At 39.0% G+C, this 26,079-nt stretch overlaps 3 protein-coding genes across 9 annotated transcripts in view; 1 reads left to right on the forward strand and 2 right to left on the reverse strand.

Annotated features, from left to right (window-relative positions):
* The window catches only part of ano8a (anoctamin 8a), a 57,319-nt gene extending 39,382 nt beyond the window's left edge, over positions 1 to 17,937 (forward strand). For 2 of the 4 annotated variants that reach the window (XM_057857236.1, XM_057857235.1), the window contains 16 exons: positions 540 to 672; positions 868 to 1,006; positions 1,097 to 1,193; positions 2,428 to 2,544; positions 5,266 to 5,393; positions 5,489 to 5,650; positions 8,480 to 8,632; positions 8,805 to 8,931; positions 9,013 to 9,068; positions 9,152 to 9,226; positions 10,747 to 11,247; positions 11,841 to 12,017; positions 12,142 to 12,333; positions 12,433 to 12,564; positions 15,125 to 15,235; positions 15,936 to 17,934. In XM_057857236.1, the coding sequence (XP_057713219.1) occupies positions 540 to 672; positions 868 to 1,006; positions 1,097 to 1,193; positions 2,428 to 2,544; positions 5,266 to 5,393; positions 5,489 to 5,650; positions 8,480 to 8,632; positions 8,805 to 8,931; positions 9,013 to 9,068; positions 9,152 to 9,226; positions 10,747 to 11,247; positions 11,841 to 12,017; positions 12,142 to 12,333; positions 12,433 to 12,564; positions 15,125 to 15,235; positions 15,936 to 16,544 (2,909 nt within the window). In that variant the 3' untranslated portion in view covers positions 16,545 to 17,934. Of the gene's footprint in view, positions 1 to 539; positions 673 to 867; positions 1,007 to 1,096; positions 1,194 to 2,427; positions 2,545 to 5,265; positions 5,394 to 5,488; positions 5,651 to 8,479; positions 8,633 to 8,804; positions 8,932 to 9,012; positions 9,069 to 9,151; positions 9,227 to 10,746; positions 11,248 to 11,840; positions 12,018 to 12,141; positions 12,334 to 12,432; positions 12,565 to 15,124; positions 15,236 to 15,935 lie in introns of all 4 variants that reach the window. The other 2 variants (XM_057857237.1, XM_057857238.1) reach the window with 2 other exon arrangements.
* LOC130929768 (DET1- and DDB1-associated protein 1-like) lies at positions 17,885 to 19,181 on the reverse strand. 4 transcript variants are annotated; one of them, XM_057857246.1, is made up of 6 exons: positions 19,101 to 19,181; positions 18,973 to 19,038; positions 18,572 to 18,623; positions 18,416 to 18,467; positions 18,152 to 18,278; positions 17,885 to 18,050 (listed from the first exon to the last, which is right to left on the reverse strand). In XM_057857246.1, exons 1-5 carry the CDS (start codon positions 19,119 to 19,121, stop codon positions 18,176 to 18,178), a joined length of 294 nt encoding a protein of 97 aa, XP_057713229.1. In that variant the 5' UTR covers positions 19,122 to 19,181; the 3' UTR covers positions 17,885 to 18,050; positions 18,152 to 18,175. The 4 variants fall into 4 exon arrangements, with proteins under 4 accessions (XP_057713229.1, XP_057713227.1, XP_057713226.1 ...); XM_057857244.1 differs by having other exon boundaries at positions 18,152 to 18,291; XM_057857243.1 differs by having other exon boundaries at positions 18,152 to 18,277; positions 18,412 to 18,467.
* A 4,981-nt stretch (positions 19,182 to 24,162) lies between these two features.
* mrpl34 (mitochondrial ribosomal protein L34) lies at positions 24,163 to 26,008 on the reverse strand. Its single transcript, XM_057857999.1, has 2 exons — positions 25,878 to 26,008; positions 24,163 to 25,262 (listed from the first exon to the last, which is right to left on the reverse strand). The coding sequence occupies exons 1-2, from the start codon at positions 25,931 to 25,933 to the stop codon at positions 24,962 to 24,964; spliced, it is 357 nt and encodes a 118-aa protein (XP_057713982.1). The 5' UTR covers positions 25,934 to 26,008; the 3' UTR covers positions 24,163 to 24,961.
* Between the last annotated feature and the right edge of the window lie 71 nt (positions 26,009 to 26,079).

Consider the following 26,079-nt stretch of genomic DNA (forward strand, 5'->3'; position numbering starts at 1 on the left):
CATTGCATCATAGGATTTAGCATTGCAATATCGGCATTTGTGGCTATGCTGGGATGCGAACGTAAAACCTAAAGTCTTAATTTATATAGGCATAAGAAAGTGAATGAGTAGTCAATCTCGTCATACAGGTTTGATAAATCCAGGATGTACCCTACCTTTCATTTGTGTTGCTCAAGATTCTACCTCGCATGTAATCCTGAACAAAGCAATCCATAGAAAATGGATCGCTTGATAATAGAACAAACTTCCCTCTAAAATGACAGTATTGTAAAAGTATATTAGACTTGGAATCAAGCCCAGACCGTCAATATGAATGGCAGCTATGTAAAGACAGCTTTTGTATTTTTTAGATGTGAACAAATATATGTTCAACAAATAAAGTCTAGCATTAGATTCATCCTATTAACAATAGGAGCATGTCTCTTTAATTTGAAATGCGAAAATGCTGCCACACTGAACTTAACTGAACCTTGCCTCTTGGTGGTAATGATCATTCCAGCAATTGTATATTGCATTTTTTTTTGGTTCTCTCTTTCTAGATTCAATAGATGATCACACTTTGCTGTGGCTTCTGAATCAGATCCGAGTTGGCATCCCTCAAGTCAGTATTCAAGTTCGGCAGCATAAACATACCCAAGCGTATGCCTTCTTCATCACAACAACATTTGAGAAGTAAGACTCTTGATCTTATGATTTTTGGAAACATAAAACATTTTATCAATGATATGTACAACTTTGATTGGATTCAAAAAGATATTATTATAGGAATAAAGTCCTATTTTTCCCCAGAATACCCCGAAGAACTCTCCAATTCTAAACCATGCTTTTTCTCTATCCGGTTTAATCCTGCTGCACTTTTGTCCTCAGTTTACTGCGGGGAGCGGAACAGATGAGCATGCACAAGGCTGTCAAGCCGCAATTTGGTGGCGGGATGCGACGCTTCTGCTGTGAAGAGGACAACATCTATAAGAACATAGAGAGCGAGCTCTGCTTTTTTACATCGCAGGTTGGACATCAAACGTATTTACAAATAAAATATTATTTTTAATGTATGAGAGACAGCCTGAGTCATGTTGTCGTTTTCTATTGGGTTTAGGAGCGTCAGAGTATCATCAAGTATTGGCTCGACAATCTGCGAGCCAAACAAGGGGAAGTTCTTCACAATATTCACTTTCTGGAGGGACAACCAATCAGTAAGCTTGTTTATTTTGATTTTCCGTTTTCTTGCCTTGTCCTTAAAGGAATTGCTTTAGAAATCTGCAACACAACAGAGAGACACTTTTCAGATTTACACTTAAACGACATGACAGCGTTGTTAATCTTACTTTAAGAAAGTAATTAATTACAGTTAAAAATTACTTCTCCCAAAAAGTAATTGAATTAGTAACTCAGTTACCTCAACGTAAGAATAATTAGTTACTCGGCAAAGTAACTGATGTTACTTTTCATGTTTTAATCCACACGTTATTACATGATCCATTCTATAATGTCTTTCACATCAAATAAGTTAATAGTAACTGATTGAATTGAACTGTCTTTTTCATTGAAAAAAAAAACTAGATCATAACTAAATCGAAAACTAGATCTACATTTTTTAAAATTTGACCTATATAAGAGTGTGTAATGGTATACAAACTTTAACTTTTAAAAGCTTTGAGAAAAAATCCTTTTATCCTGTTGTACTGAACCGTGACTTGTGGTTACCGTTACACCCCTAATATATATAAATGTATTTCTAAATATGAAAAAGGGGGGCTTGAATGTTTTCTGTCTTTTTCTCTAGTTGTTTTGATTTTTTTTTAAATCACACACGGTTTATGGATACGTCATTCAAGAAAAGTTTAGAGCAAGTGACTATTTTTGGTAATAAAAAACAAAAATAAATTATTATTACAGTATACTGTAGCATCGACTAGGACAAAGCCCACTTGGTGATGATAATGCATACTGGACAGGAAAACAGTTCATTATTTTCAATTAATTGTACCAACCTGAACGTCACGAACTGTATGTAAAAAGTTTCCCGAGCGTTTAACATGATGCTCGCCATGCTAAATGCTAATGCTAGCGAGAACGCGAATGCTATGCTAAAGCTCCGAGCCGCCTAGCATCGTTTTTGCAACGGCGTCGCAATCACATTCTCCTCCTCCCCTCTCCCTCTCTGCTCTCTCCGTGTCTCTCAGACATTTCTCACGTCATTCAACCAACGTAGTAATGCATAGTAACGCACGCCTTTACATCCTCAGTAACGGTAATAGTGTTGCAAAGATGAGAAAAGTGATTAATTAGATTGCTCACTACTGACAAAAATAACACCGTTATATTCTAATGCCGTTATTAACAACATTGATGACAGATGACAAATATTTGGAGTTATTACACTCTACTGGAGGACGCCATGATTTAATTATCTTACTTTTTTTCTAGTACCTGAGCTGGTGGCCCGCGGTGTGATCCATCAGATGTTTCCTCTCCACGAGCAAAGGATCCTTAATCAGCTAATGACATCTTGGGTTCAGGCTGTTTGTGAAAGGCAGCCACTGGGTATGTAACTGGTGATAAGTACCATTTAATGACAGTTTTTGGATTCATCTTCATCCAGTCCACTTTGACTGAAGGGGCTCAATAAACGGTCAATAGCAGCCAATAAGTTAATTTAATTATAGAACATTAAAACAGTTACAACAGTGGGAAGATTATTCATCTGTTTTCTTATTTTGAGTGTTATAAGTGGTAATAAACAAAACTTACTGTTTTTTCACTGTGAAAACATTTCCTTTTTTAGAGCAGATCTGGTTTTCATTTTAAGTAAAGTGGACTTCAGTTTAAGTAAATTGAACTCAGCATTTTAAGTAAAGTGAGATGAACATCCTGGTTGAATGAATAATTATAAGTAGTGATGTGCCCTACTGTGCCGAGGCGCCGATGCGTGTGCCGAGCAAACCGGAAAAAAAATCTACAAAGCGCGCATCGAGGCATGTGTTGATTACGCTTGTGGCCACGCCCGAAGCCTCGGAAGGCACGTTGCTACGTCCGAAGCCTCATGAGACGGGCTTCCTACGTCATCGCCAACACATAATTTCGCCGGTGATTCGACATGAAATGGCGCACCGAGACGACAATGAGCTGACAGGTGACACTGACACACCCAGCTCGCATCTTCAAACCTAAATTCAATCGGATTCGTTTTGTAATGGACGCACTGTCCAACATCGAAAAAGAAGAGAACATCCCCTGTCTGGGCTCATTTTGAGCAGTTCCCTCCTAAAAAGGTACAAATTATAATAACCAGTGTGAATATATATTGTAAATTATTGTGACAACACAGTCTATCCCTCATTTGAATGTATTTCTTCTACTTGCTGATTTTTCAAAAGGTGAAGTGCAAACTTTGTTCTAAAGAACTTGGGTACCAAGAGAACACTTCATCTATATGTTGAGGCATTGTACCCCGGCCTCATCCGTCCCTTGCGAAAGACTATTTTCAAAAGCAGGAGAAATCCTATCTAAAAAAATGAAACCGTTTTAAAGCCAAAAACTTTGGAAATTAGGAAAGTTTTCCTCAATAAAAATGAATGAAATGTGTGTCTTGTTCCTTGTTTATATGTCAATGTCTAAAATAAAGCAATCATTCTTTCAAGTAGAGCCTAGATCTTGAGCTCGGGTCGGGCCCAAAATGTATTTACATTCGGGTCGGGTCGGGTCGGGCCGGACTTCTTCTCGCTAACTTTTTTTTTTTTTTTAGAATAAATGTATATTTGTATATGGAAGTTAAACTAAGAAATACTTGTTATAAAATAAAATAAACTGGATAAAACAGAGAAAGAGCGCTGTGGTAATCCCAAACATGAGCCGCAGTAAACCAGTGCATTGTTTGCGCACATGAAGGCTCTGGGGCTCTACGCGAGTCTGCAACTCTACATCCTGATATTTCCTTTTCGAATTTCGATATGGATATGATATTAGTCAAACATCTTTATTATCATTTGTTTCGAGGGACACACCTCTTTATGCAAAGCAGGACTTCGTGGTGTTCTTTAAAATGTTCTTATTTTGTTTCAGTGCTCCTTAAGGCAGGTTGTTCTTTTGTTTGTTCTGATGCGAATCATTAAAATAAAGAATGCTATTTAAAAGTATTTTAGTTTATTTTTGTATATGCTGCTGTTCCTCTCCTTGTCAGAGAGGTGCGTCCATGAGAGCACAATATCCCACACAGAAATATATTTAACAAACCTATCCAGCGCTATTTCGTTGTGTACATGCATTTATTATGATGATAAAAATATGTAGACTATTTAAACATTAAGAAAAATTGCGTTCTTTTCTGCCAACTTGATTAAAATAAATGTCTGTTGCTGCATTTTGCCATGGAAATGACGCATGAACTATCCACCTGATAGAACAGACACACAAATATGTAAAAATATGAATGTTTATTTAATATGCATTTTACAGTCTTGTTCAACTGGGAGAATTTGTTACAAAAGACAGGCTTTAATTTATTATCATTATGCACATAGGTGTTGTCACAAATGTGATCACACAAAATGCAACCATTTTCCAAGCAGTGCTCTGTCCAGGTCTGACTGACGCATTGCATCCCTGCATTTCCTCCTTCTGGGTCCTCTCAAATAAAAAATAAAAATTTGGCTTTTTTTCGGGCTCGGGGATTCAAATTAAAAAATACAATTTCGTTTTTTTGGGGGCTCGGACCTGAAAGTTAAGTTAATTGCTCGGGCTGGGTCGGGCTGGATTTCTTAGGCCCAATCTAGGCTCTACTTTCACTTAACACACGCACATTCATTCACATAACAACTCCCTGCCCTTTTGACCCCATCAAATCCATAGTATCATTTTAATCACTCTGTCTGTCATGATATTTATTTTCCACATGAAGGCGCCATAGAGCAAATGAAGCCTCATGATGCTTCGGCCCAGGAGCGAACCAGTTTGATGGAAAGCCTCATTGCTTCATGATGCTTCAGTTTGTCATCACTGATTATAAGTCAGGGTTCACCAAATCAGGACCTCGAGGCCACCTAGCCTGTCGTGTTTTTCATGTCTCTCTACCCTGACTCACCTGAGTCAAATGATTGTCATCAGCAAGCTCTTCAGAAGCCTGATAATGATCCAGATTATTTAATTCAGGTGTGTCAGAGGAGGGACACATAGAAAATCAGACAGGATACTTGGCCCGAGGTCTGGATTTGGTGAACCCTACCATATGTGTTTGCCGTTTTAAGTCTGGGTTCCTATATGATTCAGATGACATCTGCGACTACTTCGGAGTGAAGATCGGCATGTACTTTGCCTGGCTTGGTTTCTATACCAACTCCATGCTTTACCCTGCAGTAATTGGTTTTCTCCTATGGATACTTGCAGAGGCAGATCAGGTACCTTCTATCACAGTGTGCAAGTTGTTGGCGCAGGGATGTTACAGAAAGATGGTTTGGGTAGAAACTCAAAAGTTTATTCCTGTTTTGTTTAGACAAGTCAGGATATTTGCTGTGTGGTGTTTGCACTCTTCAATGTTGTGTGGGCAACTTTGTTTCTGGAGCGCTGGAAGAGGCGAGAAGCCGAGCTGGCTTACAGGTGGGGCACCCTTGACACTCCTGCGGAGTCCTTAGAGGAGCCCAGACCACAGTTCAGGGTAAGTGTCACTGTCATCCAAAAGACTGTAGTATTTTTGATTTCCAATTCATTTGTGAAAGTGCTTGTCAACATTGTTATGAATCTTTCTGGGAATGCTTTTAGTTCGAGTGATGATTTGAGGTAATGGCATGCAGGCTTTAGTCCTTGTGCACGTTTGTTTTGATAAACTCTTTCAATGTATTTTAATGTCTACGTAGGCTGTATATCTTTTTTTTTTTTTTTTTTTTTTTTTAAACAATAGCTGTGATTGACGGTGATAGACGTCCATGCATTTTGACTGGAACAGGTTAACAGCGAATGATCACCACTAGCCCTCCTAATCAAAATGAATTGGAGAGCTATCACCGTCAATGACAGTCAATTAGTTAAAACTGATCGTTTGTTAAAGTGTGGTATGTAGCTTCCATGTAGTGGTTTGTGAAATACTGTATTAACTGACTGAAATGTTCAACTATAGTTATAGTCATAGTGGCTTGAAGGGACAGACAATAACTTTGTTATTTGCATCCTAGAGGAAGAAAAAATAATAATAATAAATTGAAAAAACACAACATTTCATTTTTCTGATATGTCAAAGTGGATAAAAACATAAACAAATACAAGTATTTCCAGGAAGTGACCATCCAACAAAGGCCTAGACATTTTATTGACACCGGTACTATTTTAAATAGTTAAATGTGTCCCTGATTGTCTGTCCATGTCAGCATTAATACACATTATATACAGTATGTGCGCGAGTATATCTCATGACACTAAATGGCTGCGCTCGTAAAGCGGTATCATCATATGTATCTAACATTATTTTCTACGCTATGAAAGGGCCCAAAAATTTGCATTTTGCTTAGTCTTTCACATGAAAGTCATCATTACTAGGTGCTGTTAAAAATATTGTAAATCAGTAGCATTTAGTTTGGAAAAAAACATTTACTGTACATAAATCGGAATTCTTTTTTTTTGTTTGTTTGTTTGCTTAACCTGTCCTGTTCAGCTGTTTGACACAGAGAATGGAAGTCTAAGTGCCAGGATAGTCTGAAGCAGGGGTCGCGTTAACCGAATATTTTCCGTCGTTGACCGGTTTTTTAAAACGGTTATGGAAAAAACTGAAGTCCATCCGTCATTTTGACAGGTTGCAATTCACACCCCAGACCACAGGGTGGCGAGTGAGCATATTAATTAGCTACTGTCTCTCTTGATGCATGACGTTGTTGGCCTTACTCGGAAAAATGTCAAGGCAACTGAGCGTCCGAACTAAGGCTACGTTCATACTTAATGCACGAATCCGATTTTTTCGTGTTTTTCCGACTCGAGTGAGGCATTAACTTGACGGTCTGAACGTGACAAGTCGCATAGAACGGGACCATTTCAAATCCGATCTGGGTCACTTTCGTATGTGGTCTAAATCCGATCTGGGCCACATTTTTCCAGACTGTTGCGGCGGTCTGTACTGTCCAGTCCCGCAAATCGGATTTAATGCAGCAATTACGTCATCAAAAAGCGAGAGACGGTACGGTAGCTACGGTAGCGATGCAGCAGTGCGTTATTAGCACCTAGGTTGCCTTGAACATGGCTTTTTAGGAAGGGTCGGACTTGACAACAGTCATAAAAAATAAAAATAGGTTTAGGGATAAGGCTGAGAATGATCGGTGTTCTCTCTGCTTCATATAAGCAATATTTCAACATTGCTTACACGGCCGAGAGTCGGGGCAAACTGCTCGTATGTGTGTGTGACATGCACGAACAGTGCGTGCATGCTATCGATCCATATACTTTGATATAAGCCTAAACAGGGATTATATATGCCTGTTATTTGTGTCCTCTTTTTAACAGCAACAAGCCTATGGCTACGTTCATACTACAGGTCTTAATGCACGAATCCGATTTTTTTGTCATATCTGGTTTTTTGACGTGCCCGTTCAGACTGCCTTTGTCCATTGAGACCATTCAAGTATTACGCATGCGCTGAGCAAGACGACCCCCATGCGCAGAAGCATCAAAACAAATGACCATACAATCACACATGCTGGCTGTCATCCGTCATTCCAGGGATATCATATTTTGCTTATTAAAAAGAGGACACAAATAACAGGCATAAATAATCCCTGTACAGGTTTATATTCAAAGTATATGGATCGATAGCATGCACGCACTGTTCGTGCATGTCACACACACATACGAGCAGTTTACCCCCACTCTCGGCCGTGTAAGCAATGTTGAAATATTGCTTATATGGAGCAAAGAGAAAACCGATCATTCTCAGGCTTATCCTCAAACCCTTTTTTTTTTTTTATTTTTTTTTTTTTTTTTTTTTTTTATGACGTCAAGTCCGTCCCATCCTAAAAAGCCGTGTTCAAGGCAAGCTAGGCGCTAATAACGCACAGCTGATTGATGTGTGATGGCGCGGTGTGGATTCTCTGTTAAGCTTGTTCGGACAGAATATTAATTAAAGATGAATGAAAACTAAATATTACAATTTTAAAATTTTTAAAAATTAAAGTGACGGGTAAAAATAGATTATGACCGGATTTTTATGACCTGTCAGTCAAAATGACAGACAACGAAAAAGTCTAGCGCAACCTCTGGTCTGAACAGTTTTAATGTTTCACATTGAGAGTCTGACATACTCCCATTGTTATCATTCAAAATACCTTTTTATTATGACAAAGCAGTGAACAGGAAGGGATTATGGGGGGACAGAAGAAGAGAAACACAAGAGAAGAAAGAAAAGAAACACATACACAAACAACAACAAGAAATACATTGAACATCTAGACTAATTACTAATATGCTAATATGAATCGGAATTCTTTTGTCATTGCTGTATCTGCAGGGTGTTAAACGCTGCAGTCCCATAACAGGCTGTGAAGAGTTCTACTATCCCCCGTGGAAGAGGGCTATGTTTCAATGGCTGGTCAGCCTTCCCATATGCCTGCTTTGTCTCTTTTTTGTCTTCCTCATCATGCTCCTCTGTTTGGAACTGCAGGTTTGAACCATAGAACACACAATCTTCAAACATTACATGTATTTAATGTGTACACATGAACTGTTCATGTTGTTCTACGTATATAATTCATGCTTAGGAAGAGTTGTGAGTGAATGGGCATACAGCTTGAATAGCACTTATTAAATATGTGTCATACGAACTGATTTTTTAGGAAGTGGTAATGGAGATTCAGGAGCTACCTAGCATCACAAGATTTATTCCCAAAATCCTGCTTGCTATTACTGTAACAATATGTGATGAAGTTTATAAGAAGATTGCCTATTGGCTCAATGACATGGGTAAGCGACAATATGGGATCTTTAAACTTGGCAATAATTTGTTTTAAATACTTAGTCATTAATTTTGGTGACTTTGTCCAGAGAACTATAGACTTCAGAGTGCCTACGACAATAATCTCATCATCAAGATGGTTTTCGTAAGTCACTCCCATGGTATATGATGATATTCTTTCAAATATGGCAACTTCTTCCAATGGACAATGACTTCTGTTGTTTGCAGTTTGAATTCATCAATTCTTACCTAAGTCTTTTCTATATTGGATTCTACCTCAAGGATATGGAGCGACTAAAGGAGGTGAGATAAGAATGCTATAATGCAAAAATAAAAGTTACAACTAAAAGGGTACATTAATTATTCACTGCAAAAGCGCGTGCAATGGTAATTTCTCTATGTATTTTCAACATAACCATAGACACTAAATTACAGTAACACAATATTAAATATATTAGCTAAAGATAAACCATTTCAAACTTTTTTCCCCATCAATCAGAGCTATGGAATATAAAACTCCAAAAGATTCAAACATTTTCAGGAAAAGAAAAATACATATGTTGTAGCTTTGTTCACAATTAAGCAATGTCATTAAAACATGAGTTAAATTGGAGCCTTCGCAAATATGACAAATATGAGAGGCCTTAAGGCTGCCCTTGATGGCATTAGACGTACAATCCATTTTGACTGTGATCGCTAGCAGTGATCATTTGCTATTGATATTTATATATATGCCATGTATATTTAAATTATTGAAAAAATCTGGCACTTTAATAGAAGTTTGCATGCTTTTTGAATACACTGTACATAAAAATACAATACCAGAAAAATAAAAGCCTTAGAATGAAACTTACTGTACTGTTCAATATCTCATATGGTGTATGTATATACAGTGGTACCTCTACATTTGAAGTTAATTCGTTCCAGGACATTGTTTGTAAGTCGAAACGGTCATATGTCGAGTAGGATTTTCCCATAAGAATACATTATAATTCCATTCATTCGTTCCACAGCCCAAAAACCTACACTAAATCCTTAATAAATACTGCTGGTACTATACAAATGGCAATTACACAAAGAAAAACAAATAAATTATTAATAAAAACCGGAATAATAAAATGATAATAATTCCTGTAATAATGTAACGAATCGGGGTCTAATGCGGCGGACATTTTTTGTGTGCTGTACCTGAACGCACCGCGTCGCTGACGTGACAGAGAGAGGGAGCGGTGCGGTTGAGAGTTTTCATTCACTTTTAACGTTTTGTTGAGATCACTGTCAACTGCGGCGGACAGTAGGCGTGTTGTGTTGGACAAGTTCTGAAATAAATGATAAAAAACCTGACGAAGCGGCCGATTTCTTTGGCGATGTTACCACAATGATAATTGTCACCTTGACTTATAAATACTGGCGAACGGAGGTCGGAGGAGGACAGTGGAGATCGTAGACATTCTACAGCTGCATTGTTGAGCCAGTTCACAGATGCGAACCCCTCGCTCATATTTTTCTATCATTTGCATCTTCATTTTAATGGTAAGCGTCACCTTTTTTCCCATTTTTTCACCACCTGTACCAACCTTTCTGAAACTTGTGTTGATTTCTCTCACAAGAGAAATCCGCCTAGCGTCCGTCTGCGACACTGTCATGTCGTTGTATTTCGAGCATGTCGTCGGATGTAGAAACAAACGGCGAGTCAAATTTTATGTCTGATGTCGAAAAGATTGTGTGTCGAAGTGATCGTATGTCGAGGTACCACTGTACTGTATAAAGGTGGATATTTCACATTAAAAACTGACATATTCAAGTTTGGCATTTCTTCACAGATGCTTGCAACACTGCTGATTTTCCGTCAGTTCCTCCAGAACATAAAGGAGGTCCTCCAGCCGTACCTCTACGAACAAAACAAGCTGGGTGTATTTACGCCCAAGGTGCTGTGGGAGCTACTACAAGCCATTGTGCTCAAGTATGGCCGCCTGGCTCTTGGAAAGGCCCAAGCGTCAATGATTGCCTACTCTTTCCTGGGGCACAGAGGACACCCAGCCAGCGACAGCACGGACACTGACTCACTGCCAAGGACCAGGGGGGATTTAAAAGCTGGATTCAGGCTGTCAGAAGAAGAGTGGGATATGAATGACCCCTGTGCTCTCAAGCAGCGAAAAGTCAGCTTCACAGAGAAGGTTGACTACCAGGATGTCGCGGTGGAAGCACAGACAGCAGATGACAACTTCCCTGAGGACAGCCCCACTCTGGTAGAGGGTGGAATGGATCCATCCAGTATCTTTGACAGTTGCGATGAGGATAGTGACCTTGAATTGTCCGCTCAGGTACATGGTCTATTTACCTTTTCCACTCATTTTGATGCCCTCTATCGTGGTTTCTAATGCATAAAATGTAACTTTTTTCATGATTGTCCCTTTAAATCATATTAGGAAGCATTGCTTGATGTGCGGGTGGCCTTAAAACTTTAAATAACAACCATTTTGAAAACATTCACATTTATTATTATCTCATTGCAAAGCTTGTTTCAGTTCAAATAAGCAATCTCTGTTTTTGTTTACAAAAATAAGTGCAGTTTCAGAATATTATAATCGGTGTTTGCATGTAAAATTTACAGATGGCACTAGCTCTATATATAGTAGACCTTGAACAAAATAATTTCTTATTATCTAGAAATTGAGAATTGTATACTCTGGATGTATGATGTACAGTTCATGTCTAACGGGCAAAACAAACTCCTCTGGCGAGCCAGTTTTAGCCTGCTGGCCACCAGTTTAACACCCTAGAAGCAATACTTCCTTGACAATTTGCTGGGAGGATGGGAACAACTAACGCCGTCACTGTCAGTGAATGAGTTAAGACATGTTTAGTATGCAACTCCACAGTAATACTGATGTAGATAAATAATTTGTATGAACAGGAGGCCAAAGAGAATACCACTGGGTTGTCTTCAAGAGAATCTAACAGCCTCCGTTACAGAAGAAAAACAGTGGACAAGGGCAAAGAAGACAAGAAGTCCTGGATTGATCCACCAGAAGAACCCCAAACTGTCACACTAGCGCAGGCTGAGATTGAAAGCTGCATGCAGACTTATGAGGTGGGTTGCCTTAAATATAAATAAATAAAGAAACTCCCAAAACAGTTGAGATATTTGGATTTATTTTGAAATTTCTGGTTTGGTAAGATAATAGTGTTGAACAAAATGTCATCGCACAACGCAGGATACGCTTCAGGACTACCAGGAGATGTTCATTCAGTTTGGCTACGTGGTTCTCTTCTCCTCTGCGTTCCCCCTGGCAGCCATGTGTGCGCTTATCAACAATATTATCGAGATCCGTAGCGATGCCCTCAAGCTCTGTACGGGCCTGCAGAGGCCCTTTGGCCAAAGGGTGGAGAACATTGGACAGTGGCAGGTCAGTGTGGGCTTCCCAAAAAGCCTTCAGTTTTTAATCTCATATTGGGGTGGATGTTCACCTGAAGAAAAACTGTGTATTGCTCTCTCAACCCTTTAGACTGCAATGGAGGCCATGGGCTTGATAGCCATTATTGTTAACTGTTACTTGATTGGTCAATGTGGTCAGCTGCAACGACTTTTTCCATGGTTGAGTCCTGAGATGACTGTCGTCTCCATTGTTTTGCTGGAGGTAAGCAATGCAGTCATGCTAGGTGAGGTCTACATTGATAGTACTATTTCGATTTGGCTGATCATGTATTGGTACTATTGACAGCGATAGTCCTATCTATTTGAACTGGGAGTGCCTTGCAGTTCCCATAATATTTATATATATATACAGTGGGGAGAACAAGTATTTGATACACTGCCAATGGGTTTTCCCATTGGCAGTGTATCAAATACTTGTTCTCCCCACTACATATATATATATATATATATATATATATATATATATATATACAGTGTTGTTAATCTTACTTTTAAAAAAGTAATTAGTTACAGTTACAAATTACTTTTCCTAAAAAGTAATTGAGTTCATAACTCAGCGTAATTAGTTACTCGACAAAGTAACTGACGTTACTTTTCATGTTCTACACGTTGCTACATGATCCATTCTATAATGTCTTTCACATCAAATATGTTTATGTTAACTAATTGAATTCAACTGTCTTTTTCATTCCAAAGAACATTGGTCGCACTTTTTACATTCTTTTAAAATTTCACCTATATTATCGTGTAATGGTATACAAACTTAACTTTCAAATGCTGTGAGAAAAAAAGCCTTTTTGTTTTTCCTGTTGTACTGAACCCGCACCAAACTGTGTCCCCCGTACCGTGGTACGTACTGGACCATGATTTTTGTATACTGTCACACCCATAATACATATAGATATATTTTTCAATATGAATCTCTTCTCTCTTTACTCTAGTTGTTTTGATTAAAAAAAAAACCTAAAAAAAACCCGACAAGGTTTATGAATACGTCATTCAAGAAAAGTTTAGGGCAAGTGACTATTTTTGTTAATAAAAAAAAAAAACATATATTATTATTATATTATAGCATCTGCAAGGACAAAGCCCACTTGGTGATAATAATGCATACTCAACAGGAAAACAGTCCATTATTTTCAATTAATTGTACCCACCTGAATGCCACGAACTGTATGTAAAAAAAAAACAAAAAACTTTAAGATGTTTAAGATGACGCTCACCACGATAAATACTAATGCTAGCGAGAATGCAAATGCTATGCTAATGCTCCGAGCCACCTAGCAATACGTTTGCTACGGCGTCACAACCCATTTCCCTCCTACCCCTTCCCGCTCTGCTCTCTCCATGTCTCTCAGACATCTTTTGCGTCATTCAACCAATTTGTAGTAACGCACGCCTTCACATCCTCAGTAACGGTAACGGTGTTGCAAAGATGGGAATAGTAATTGATTAAATGACTCACTACTGACAAAAATAACACCTTTATTAACAACACTGTATATACAGTTTATATATCTATGTGCATTCTTTTAAAGTAAACTTTTTAATGGGACTGCATATACTTATCTGTAGTGTAATTCATCAAGGCATTAGTGAACATATTGTGCTTGCGTTTTCCCCCAAAATATTCAGAGAAGCAGCCTTGCACATTTTCATATTCTTGGTGAGTTTATGACCTAATTGAGTTATTATAGTCTGCCGGCACAGCATTTGGTGTGCTTTAATCTCTAAGCTCTCCATCAATTAAATTGTTTCATGAGAAAACATTCATTGATTATCCGCCTGGTTGAAAACAAGACACTATGCAGTCGAAACCATTACAGATTGGTCTTGGAAGCTGGGGTGAAAATTAACACATTGGTACAATTGATAATCTTCAAAATGTGTTGGTCTTAATGATTTTAGACGTCAATTTAGGGCAAAGGATCTACTGTAATTTTTTGAATATACAGCACACCTGACTATAAGCCGCAGGGATGTTATTGTCTGGATGTATCGACTATTGTCATACGATACTAAAATTTTGAATATCAATACAAAAAAAATTACTTGGTACCGTTTTCGATACTACTGCTCCTCCTCTAGCCAAGAAACAAACTCCCACCAATACGTATATCACTAGTAGACATCCAATCTATTTGAACTGCGAGGGGCCAACAGTCCAACTTCAAATGGATTGGAGGTCTAGCACCATCAATGGCAGCTAATGATTTAACAAGGAAAAGACAAAATATGCTCTACTACTTTCAAGAGTAGTGCAAATTCAAATTAATCACCAAAAAATTTCTTGTGACCTGTGGTCATGCAAAAACAAATCACTGAATATCGATACTTTTGCAATCAAATATCGTATCCAGAGACACAATTTTAGTATCAATTATTCAATATTTATGGATACTTTGTCAATCCTACTCAGGATAAACAGCTCATAGGCCTGTAATAATCAATATATAAGCTACAGTGGACTTTAAGACACAGTATCAAAGCAGAGAAATAAAGTAGCAGTTTATAGTCTGAAAATGACGTTACTTTATTCATCAATACAGTATACAATTTCTACTCTCCATTTCCTCTTCCCTTAGATGCAATGTGCATGGTTTGCTATTTGTTGTTGTGCAATCCTAACTGTCATAAACACAAAACCTCACAGTTTTTGTATGAGTTTTTTTTTTTTTTTGCGTGTATAGAAAAGGATGCAAAATATGGACCCTGATGTTTGATGTGTTGAGACTGTCCCTCTGTGGTCTGGTGGTTTACAGCACTTTGCCATCCTCCTAAAGTACGTCATCCATGTTGCCATCCCTGACATCCCCGCTTGGGTAGCAGAGGAGATGGCCAAGCTAGAATATCGACGAAGGGAAGCTTTCAAGGTATAGTTGGGTTATAACTTGAAAGCCCTTCGGCCATCGCAAGGCTCTCTTCTGATGTCAAATGTGATGTCATAACCGTGCAACGTCTTCCCATGGTTTGTTTTAAGATGTGGCTACACCATTTTGTTGCCACTAGCCACACATTTAGCATTGTTCTGACTGGTACTATACAGTAAGGCACTAGCAAACGATTATTCAGATAGTTGATCAACCACTGATTTTTTGAGTCAATTAATCAGCTTATTTAGAGTAAAGCCATATAATTTACGGTTTTATTACAGCTGTTTTTAAACTTCTGTGCGGAATCCAAAACTGATCCGTTTTTCTCTTGTACATCTAGTTTTTGAACGATAGAATCAGTTTCCTTAAATATAGGAGAAACACTGAACTGAACTGTATATTTTTACAAAGATTATGGCTAATCTTGTGCATACAGTAACAGTTTTGTAAATTCAAAAAAAAATCAAGGACTACAGAAATCAGAATACATGTAACACTGTTAGTTCTTTGACTGCCACTGACGGCGATAGATGTCCAGTCCATTTGGGCTGGGAGGGTTGGCAGCGATCATTCACTGCCAGCCTTTCCCAGTCCAAATGGATTGACCGTCTATCGCCATCAATGGCAGCCAATGAGCTAAGAATGAATTATTTTCCAATCACATGGAACTGAACCAGTTCATATCTCACCTCCCCTTCAGAGGCATGAGCTACAGGCACAACAGCATTTCCAGCAGCAGCTCAGGCGTCGCCGCGAGGAGGAGGAACTTCAACGTCAAGCCGAGGCTCGTCAGGAAAGCGAGTGCCACAAATCGGACACCCATCACCAGCATCACCACGAGAAAACGTCAGGTGGCAAGCCCAAAAGACCCAGCTCCCTGCTCGGGAACAACAACGTGATGAAGCTCAAGCAGATCATCCCGCTTCAGGGTAAGTTCTCCTCAGGCAGCTCCCGCTCTCCAGCTCAGTCACCCACCGGGGGTGAGGCCAAGCTGCCAGGGTTCCTTAAGTTTTTGAAGTCCACAGAGGTGAAAAAAGAGCCGGCAACAGCCGCCGGCTCACCCGGATTGACTGGGAACTCTTCGGCCACCTCAAGTGGCCAGGAGCGAAATCAGTCTCCCAACAGGACTTTCAGTCCGGGTAAGTTGTTCAGTTTTAGCAAGTCAGAAGGAACTGTAGTGTGTGCTAATGGGACACAATCACCTAGCCAGCCGGACAGGGCTGAACTCAACTCGACTCATGAGGAATTACCGTCAAATGAGTCTGATAAAGGAGAAGCTGACTTGGAAAGCTCAGGCTCAAAGAATTAATCAAAATTGTAAAATATATATCTATTCTGTATTATTTTCAATGTAAATGACATGAGTAAGTCCTGGGACAAACATCTGCACAGTAGTGAAACTTAAAATGTAGAAAGTCATTTGAAGATCTATTCCATAGCTTTGATGTCTAGTTCATGCACAGCACTGGTGTCAAATCCGAGGCCCGGGGACCAGATCTAGCCTGCTACTTCTTATTTTGTGGCCCACAAAAGCATGTCGTGCACAATGACTTTCCTTGGTAAAAATGCAGATTGTTGTAATTTAAAAACATTGAGGTAATACAAGCATTGAATATTTTTATAACAAAGTTTTTACTGGCTTCTGATTTCAAAACCAGGGATCATTCAATTAATTGTGTAGGGACAGCAGGATTTGTTGTCCTGTAACTATCCCGTTACAGTGTTAGGTTGTCTTTGATTGATAGTAAATCACTGTTTTGTTTTCTTTTCTTTTCTTAAAAAAAAAAAAAAGATAGGGAAATTAAACGGATCTCAAATCCAAGCCAAGATAGTAAACTTCCCTGAAATGCATGAATGATAACTCTAAGATGTGTCGATTGGATGACATTCATGAAAGTGTAAAAATTTCGACAACCAATCCCACACTGCCCTATATGTAATAATATAGGCAGTCATACATTTATCAGTCCGTGGTCGTAATGGTCGTATGAGGGAAACCATAAGCATAATGTGGCCCAGTTCGACACCCTTAAATGTACAGTGAAGCACATTCACGGTTCACTTACACTTCATTATTCAATAGTTGAATTTACATGGAGCCTTGTATTCTAATTCAAATGCACAAACCGAATGAAAATGCTCCATAAAAACCCCTCAACTCATTTGGTACTGCCAACAGTGGGCCTGAAATGTGATCATTACACTGGATATCAAAGATATAGAATACATTCTCAAACACAAGTTAAATTTGAATGCACCATACTTTGCACAAAGCATCCAACTATGTAACAGTTCTAACAGCTTCCATGTAAATAGGAGTACAGTACATTGAATGTGACTCTTTGAATGAATCTTTTTCTCTTTGAGATTTAACAATTGCATGGCTCAGTCCCATTCCAGGTTTGGTTCTCCTTTTCAAGCCTGCATTGAATGCGTATTGTGCACGAATCACCAGGTCATGATGTGTTTTTCAGCACTTTATGAAGCCATCGTATTCTTCTGCAATAGCCTACATTCTAGTCACTGTGACCATGAAAGGTATTCTATTTTTCTCAAATTTGATTTTATTTTTTTGACAAATTATTTTACTACATGAATTTGTGAATGTGTTTCTTATGAAAATGAATCACTTGAATGAAGTCAAAGGCGTATGTGTTTACAATTTAATAAACATCACAGATTAAAAAACAAAAAGCTTGGTAGTGATTTGGGATATGTCGGTACAAAGTCATCAAAGAGGTTACTAGTTACAGTTACGAGATGAGGCTCTCCTTCCGTCCCATGCTCCTTTATGACAATCACACGGTGCACTCTTCTGCAAAACATTTATAGAAACGGGCATAAATTGGCCTTTTATTTGATGCAATTTTACTAAATAAGTGCAAATATTTTGATACATCTGGATGGAAACCTAACTGTTCTCTGCAAACTGAAAAATCCTCATTCATTTCTATCTCTTCCAGCAAGCTGAAATTTCTTCTCCTCCTGCGTGTTCAAGTTGCACATGTTCCCGTCGTTTAAAGTGTGGTGCAATCTTAACATCTAGAAAGGAAATCTTTGTAAGACACATTAGATAGGAGAAAATACTATTCATCCGGAATCAATTAGTGCAGCCAATCAAATGAAAAATAAGCAATGGAGAAGTGATACTGTCTGGTTATGACACTATCTTGTACCTTGTTGCTCTTTTCAGGAGGCTTCGCCAAAATCTGTGTATGCTCTTGGATAATGACTAAAGATAAAAACACAAAGACCAAACTGTGAGCCAAATGGCTAAAAGACAAATAAATAGGTGACAGAACTTGACAGGGGCTTTCCCAAGGATGAAGCACTTACTCTGTGCTGATGGATATTCATGTGTAGGAATATAAACAGCTAGCTGCTGATTCTATAATACAAGTGAGACTTTAGTAATGAAGTCAATACTCGCAGACAGAAATCTTTGTCGGTCATGAATTAAAAATGTATCGGAGTGCCATTAATAATTTAGATGTTGTTAAAGGTGACTTCTAAATGCGTTGCTTCAGTATTTCTTAAGAACTGTGCTGTGGTATACATTTGAAAGATTCACTATTTGGTCAGAAAATTATTTACTACAAATAAACAATCACTGTCGCAGAAACCTAAGATGCAAAACAATTAAACGCAGGTCAACTTAAGCAGTAAGTAATCAACATTTTTTGAGGAATCTTGTTGGAAAACGCTTAACCTCACTTACAGCTGACTTGTTTACTTACAGAGTCTGCCTGAAACCTGCTGAAGTTGTTTTTGTTCAAAACGGGAAGTTCCTTCAAGAAATCCATCTAGAAACCCAAATGTGACATGACGTGACAGATGTTATGACAGTGGTATCATTGAACCTTACCTTTTGTTTTTGTGGAGTCATCTCTTCACATGGCTTTTTGGGAAATGTTAGACGTCAACAGCTTTCTTTGTCATGTCTTTGATGACTAGCAAACACAAAGCAAGTCATGATTGGCTATTTTAAATGTCGACAAGTTACGTCATTTGCTTAAATTCCATAAAAGGTTGCGTTCAAGTTTCTTTTTTGGGAATGTGTGTATTGGGGGCCTTCTTTCAAAAGGCACCAATGGACACTAACAATTAGTTCATCAATTCAAAATGCATTCAGTTAAGAAAAAAAAAGTATGAAATGCAATATTGCCTGTCATTAACTTAATAAAATCTACCAAAATATCTGCACAGCACAAGGACAAAACGGCCATTTTGCATTTGTTTTATTTAAGCAGTTTATTGACAACAACCAACCTCAACACTGTATTTTGTGATTTTGCAAGTTCACTCACTTAGAAAATAGGTAGGGGTCTAAAATTTCAATCATAGATGCATCTCCACTCATAGTGACATAATCTTTAAAAAAAATCCAGAAATCACATTTTATGATTTTTAAAAAAAAATAATTTATTTGTAATTTACTGGGGTCCATATACTGTAAGTATTTGCACCCCTGAAAATCAGCAATAATGATGACACTCAGTTGTCAGTCTACCTTAAACAAAAAGTCCACCTTTCCCCCATGAGTAACCACCCACCCACCACCCGTTTCAGCTCATTATTGTCACCTGTGCACCCCACAGTCAGTCATAATCCAACTGCTACCATGGGCACGACCACGGTAGACACCAGAGACAGAATTGTAGACATCTACAAGGCTGGAGAGGGTTACGTGGCCAGCCAAGCAGCTTGGTGATAAAAGATCCACTGTTGGAGCAATTATTAGAAAATGGAAGAAGCTAAATACGACTGTCAATCTCTCGGACTGGGGCTCCATGTAAGATCTACCTCGTAGGCTCTCAATGATCCTAAGAATGGTGAGTAATCAGCCAAGAACTACACAGGAGGAGCTGGTCAATGACCTGAAAGGAGCTGGGACCACCATTTCCACAGTTAGTGTTGGTAATACACTAAGACGTCATGGTTTAAAATCATGCATAGGTTCCTCTGCTTAAACCATGTTCTTTAGTTTGCCAATGACCATTTGGATGACCCAGAGGAGTCATGGGAGAAAGACATGTGGTCATATGACATCAAAAGAAACTTTTCAGTCTTAATTCCACTCATAGTGTTTGGAGGAAGAGGAATGATGAGTACCATCCCAAGAACACTCTCCCTACTGTGAAGCATGGGGGTGGTAGCATCATGCTTTGGGGTGTTTTTCTGCATGTGGGACGAGACAATTGCTCTGTGTGGTGCTATATTTCCATGTTCAGAGTGGTGGCGAGGCTTCCTGGAAGTTACGCCATCAGGTAGCGGTCGGCAGGGCGGCGCGTCCCTCGTTGCTAAGGTATTGCTATGGGCATAACTCAAAACTACACGGTCAATTATTTATTTATTTTTTATGTGACTTTTTGAGACAGTGACTGATGCATTTAATACAATTCAACCGAGTAGAACACTCAAGAACGAAATCCGAAAAGCTCTTCAGCTGCCCTTTAAAGAGAGGATGACCAGGGCCATGTATCGTGAGATTTCGGGGAATAACCTCCTTCCCTCAGTTAGAGCATTGAAAATAGGTCGTGACTGGGTCTTCCGACATGACAATGACAATGGCCCAAAGAAGACAGCCAGAATAACTAAGGAGTGACTTCGTAAAAAGCATATCAAGGTTCTGGAGTGGCCTAGCCAGTCTCCAGACCTCAATCCAATGGAAAATCTTTGGTTTCGTTTCTCAACAACAGCCCCGAAACCTGATAATTTAGAGATATGTGTGGAGGAATGGGCCAAAACCTTTCGTGCAACCTTTCGCCACATTTCAGGCTTCAAACATAAAGATATGAAATTTAATTTTTTTGTCAAGAATCAACAACAAGTGGGACACAATCGTGAAGTGGAACAACATTTATTGGATAATTTAAACTTTTTTAACAAATAAAAAACTGAAAAGTGGGGCGTGCAATATTATTCGGCCCCTTTACTTTCAGTGCAACAAACTCACTCCAGAAGTTCAGTGAGGATCTCTGGATGATCCAATGTTGTCCTAAATGACCGATGATGATAAATAGAACCTGTGTGTAATCAAGTCTCCGTATAAATGCACCTGCTCTGTGATAGTCTCAGGGTTCTGTTTAAAGTGCAGAGAGCATTATGAAAACCAAGGAACACACCAGGCAGGTCCGAGATACTGTTGTGGAGAAGTTTAAAGCCGGATTTGGATACAAAAAGATTTCCCAAGCTTTAAACATCTCAAGGAGCACTGTGCAAGCCATCATATTGAAATGGAAGGAGCATCAGACCACTGCAAATCTACCAAGACCCGGCCGTCCTTCCAAACTTTCTTCTCAAACAAGGAGAAAACTGATCAGAGATGCAGCCAAGAGGCCCATGATCACTCTGGATGAACTGCAGAGATCTACAGCTGAGGTGGGAGAGTCTGTCCATAGGACAACAATCAGTCGTACACTGCACAAATCTGGCCTTTATGGAAGAGTGGCAAGAAGAAAGCCATTTCTCAAAGATATCTATAAAAAGTCTCGTTTAAAGTTTGCCACAAGTCACCTGGGAGACACACCAAAAATGTGGAAGAAGGTGCTCTGGTCAGATGAAACCAAAATTGAACTTTTTGGCCACAATGCAAAACGATATGTTTGGCGTAAAAGCAACACAGCTCATCACCCTGAACACACCATCCCCACTGTCAAACATGGTTGTGGCAGCACCATGGTTTGGGCCTGCTTCAGCAGGGACAGGGAAGATGGTTAAAATTGACGGGAAGATGGATGCAGCCAAATACAGGAACATTCTGGAAGAAAACCTGTTGGTATCTGCACAAGACCTGAGACTGGGACGGAGATTTATCTTCCAACAGGACAATGATCCAAAACATAAAGCCAAATCTACAATGGAATGGTTCAAAAATAAACGTATCCAGGTGTTAGAATGGCCAAGTCAAAGTCCAGACCTGAATCCAATCGAGAATCTGTGGAAAGAGCTGAAGACTGCTGTTCACAAACACTCTCCATCCAACCTCACTGAGCTCGAGCTGTTTTGCAAGGAAGAATGGGCAAGAATGTCAGTCTCTCGATGTGCAAAACTGATAGAAACATACCCCAAGCGACTTGCAGCTGTAATTGGAGCAAAAGGTGGCGCTACAAAGTATTAACGCAAGGCGGTCGAATAATATTGCACGCCCCACTTTTCAGTTTTTTATTTGTTAAAAAAGTTTAAATTATCCAATAAATTTTGTTCCACTTCAAGATTGTGTCCCACTTGTTGTTGATTCTTGACAAAAATTAAAATTTTATATCTTTATGTTTGAAGCCTGAAATGTGGCGAAAGGTTGCAAGGTTCAAGGGGGCCGAATACTTTTGCTAGGCACTGTAAATGGGAAAAAAAAGAGAAAAATCCAACCTTCAATACAAGTGCATTCATTCAGTGGGGGAAAAATCCCACATAAAGAAAAAAATATTTGACATCAAATAATTTGTGTCACAATTATTAGCACTCCTGGTGTTAACACTTTGTACAACCCCCTTTTGCCAACAAAACAAGGTCTGGGGACTGAGTTGGCCATGGGAGGAGCTTGATTTTGTGTCTGGTGAACCATTTCTGCGTAGATTTGGCCATACGTTTAGGGTCATTGTCTTGCTGAAAGACCCAGTGACGACCCGTCTTCAGCTTTCGGGCAGAGGGCAACAGAGTTTTGATTTAAAATGTCCTGGTATTTCATAGCATTCATGATGCCATGCACCCTAACAAGTTTCCCAGGGCCTTTGGAAGCGAAACAGCCCCACAACATCACTGATCCACCCCCATACTTCACAGTGGGTATGAGTAGCTTTTCAGCATGCGCATCTTTCGTGGCACGCCAGACCCACTTAGTGTGTTTGTTGCCAAAAAGCTCAATCTTGGTCTCACACAAAAATACACACGGTCCAAGGCTTCAACTGGGACCGTGTGCTTTGGTCAGATGAGACCAAGATTGAGCTTTTTGGCAACAAACACAATGCACACCGCACTGCGACTGGTGTGCATTGGCTGATTGACTTTAACGCCCGCGTTTCACTGCGTTCTCGCGGCAGCCACGTTGTCGCGCCGTTGACGTTTCTGGGTTAGATACTGTCCTACCGTGTTGGTCCTCATTATAGTAGAGAAGACTGAGTAAATATAATCTACACAAAGAAACTGTAACCCGATCGACTCACAGCCTCAAGAAGTAAGGGTTACATTACATCAGAAACCCGTTCGGTATGCCTCCGTTCCGAATCGAGCACCCCGTATCGAAACAGTTCAATACAAATACATGTACCGTTACACCCTTATATATTAGTATGCCCTATGAACGAGTAACACAGGCTTTTCCATTAATTTGATTTCTGTGGCTATGTTATGAGGCTGAAAATACTGGTAATTCTATGACTTTTACTCTTTCCCACATAAAAGCTTCATTTCTCGATTTTAATAAATTGCTATTGTGTAAAGTACTACTGTAGGTTCACTGTAACTTCTATACTGTTTAGCCTGATTTCTCCATACCTATGAAACAATACACCCATATTTATGCAAACTGTCTATTTGTTAAAAGCTTATTAATTTCCATGTGTTGAAATTAGGGCTGTCAAACGATTAAAATTTTTAATCGAGTTAATTACAGCTTAAAAATTAATTAATCGTAATTAATCGCAATTCAAACCATCTATAAAATATGCCATATTTTTCTGTAAATTATATATATATTCTGTAAAATAATTTGTTGGAATGGAAAGATAAGACACAAGATGGATATATACATTCAACAAACGGTACATAAGGACTGTAGTGGGCATTTCACTCTACTGTCATTTAAATCTGTCTATGCTGTCCTCACTCTGAAGCGTCTACTTTTTCCAAAGCTAGACAGCTAGTGAACGACGCCTTAATAATCAGACTTCCTTTTTCATCTGATTTATTAATAAAATGGCCTCAAACCACTGTCCTCTTTAGACCGTAGTGAAACAACAAAAAAAAGTACACAAGCATTGCATTAGCAATAACGTTAGCTTAGCACGCTATACAGGTTCACTAAACATAAACAAAAAGCGTCTCATACAAAAAATATGACATTTCGCTTACTAACATAATATGTACATTCTTTACAACCACCATACTTATGGACAAATCTTGTCCAAGGATCATATAAGCACAACATTACCATGTAGGCGTCAGCCCGAGACGTCGTGCAGCCATATTGAACTGGCAAGAAAGCAATAAACCATGTCACAAAGCGACCACAAGAGTTCGCTGTTAGACAGCACAAAAAACCTTGCTGTAAAACTTACCAAAAGGCAGAATACTGTCTGAGCGGGACATGTGCGTTAATTGCGTCAAATATTTTAACATGATTAATCAAAAAAATTAATTACCGCGCGTTAACGCGATAATTTTGACAGCCCTAGTTGAAATATTTGATTTAAATCAAAAGCGTAGGCCACTGACCCATAGACACTATAGAAAATCGAGGATGATAGATGATTTCACAAAATACATCTTCTCACAAGCTAATTCTGAGAGGAATTTAATAAGTCATTTATTAATACAGGGGCGCATCTTGATGAAAGAACACACCTACAGTATTTATCAAGACAATTGAGATAGTTTCTGAAAGACGGTTTCTCCCATCACTGACGACTGCCCAATCCACCCCAAGTATCACTTCCCTACACATTACAGTTCTCGGGTTCTTAAGTAGGATTTCATAACCAGAAAGTCTTGCTCTCCAACCCTCAATGTTCAGTGCGAGAGTGATTTTCGTCCCTTCAACATCCGCCGCAGGAGCACCTCTATTCCACCTTGAGTACTGAGCCTCTTGATCCAGCCGTGGGTCCTCTTGCGTTTGAGGTTTTTAGGCTGATACTCGGTTCCTCTTTTCTTGGTTCGCACTTGCTGGTATTGCCACGGAAGCTGCCTGAAGACCATAGCGCCCTCGGCCCGGGAAGAAATCTGTTGATCCACTGGAGTTCTAGGGACAAAACAGCTGCTGAAGAATCGGAGGTGAGCGTTCCCATTCACAAAGAGGTTTGATGCTGGGATGCTAGTAGATGAAGAAAAAAAAGGGGAAATACATTGAAAATAGACATAGGTTATACATTGAGAGTCAAAAGTTGTGTGAAGAAGTGGTCATCGTTTTTTAAAGGATTTGTTGTTTTCACTACATTTATACATTTGTGTAACATCAGTTTCTGTTATTAGTGTTGATTATTTGTTCTATTTCTTTTAACATTACAAATGCCAGCACAATATTTCTGTATCGTGATAAATGTCAAGTTTTATCGTGACAAATTTGATCTTACATGATATTTTACTTTCGCATTCGAGAAAATGAATCAAGCATTTCACTTTTATTTTCCATTCACAGTGCATACTTTTACCTTTATACAGCTAAATGATCCAGGATTGTTCGTTCAAGTTTATTGCGCTTGTGATGTACAGTAATGTACCACAGAACTAATGTAACTTCTAATAGGGAGTGTTGACATTAATATTTGTTTTTACATTCCTCCAAAATTGCTTCAACTCCAACCAAAATCATAAACATGACGAGTGGAGTCAACTAAACAGCTTGCTAGCGTCAGGCTAAAAAGCATAATTATCAAATTTATGCGAAATGTAACAAACCATTATAAGGGTGAAATGTGTAATTTGTTACCTGTTTAAATGCGTTAGTCTGCGCAAACGGGCAAAGGACGCTAGTAAAGTATTCATTTTGTAATTTAGAAGAATTTTCGAGGCATGTGAACGCTGAATGTCACGACTCTTCTTCTACTACAGTGTTGTGCTTGTCGGAAGTGAATATTCACGTTCTAGGGGTGATGCGCCATCTGCAGCTAAGGAAGCGCAACTTGTAGAAG

Source organism: Corythoichthys intestinalis, chromosome 14 (genome assembly GCF_030265065.1).
Source record: "Corythoichthys intestinalis isolate RoL2023-P3 chromosome 14, ASM3026506v1, whole genome shotgun sequence".
Classification (NCBI taxonomy): domain Eukaryota; kingdom Metazoa; phylum Chordata; class Actinopteri; order Syngnathiformes; family Syngnathidae; genus Corythoichthys; species Corythoichthys intestinalis.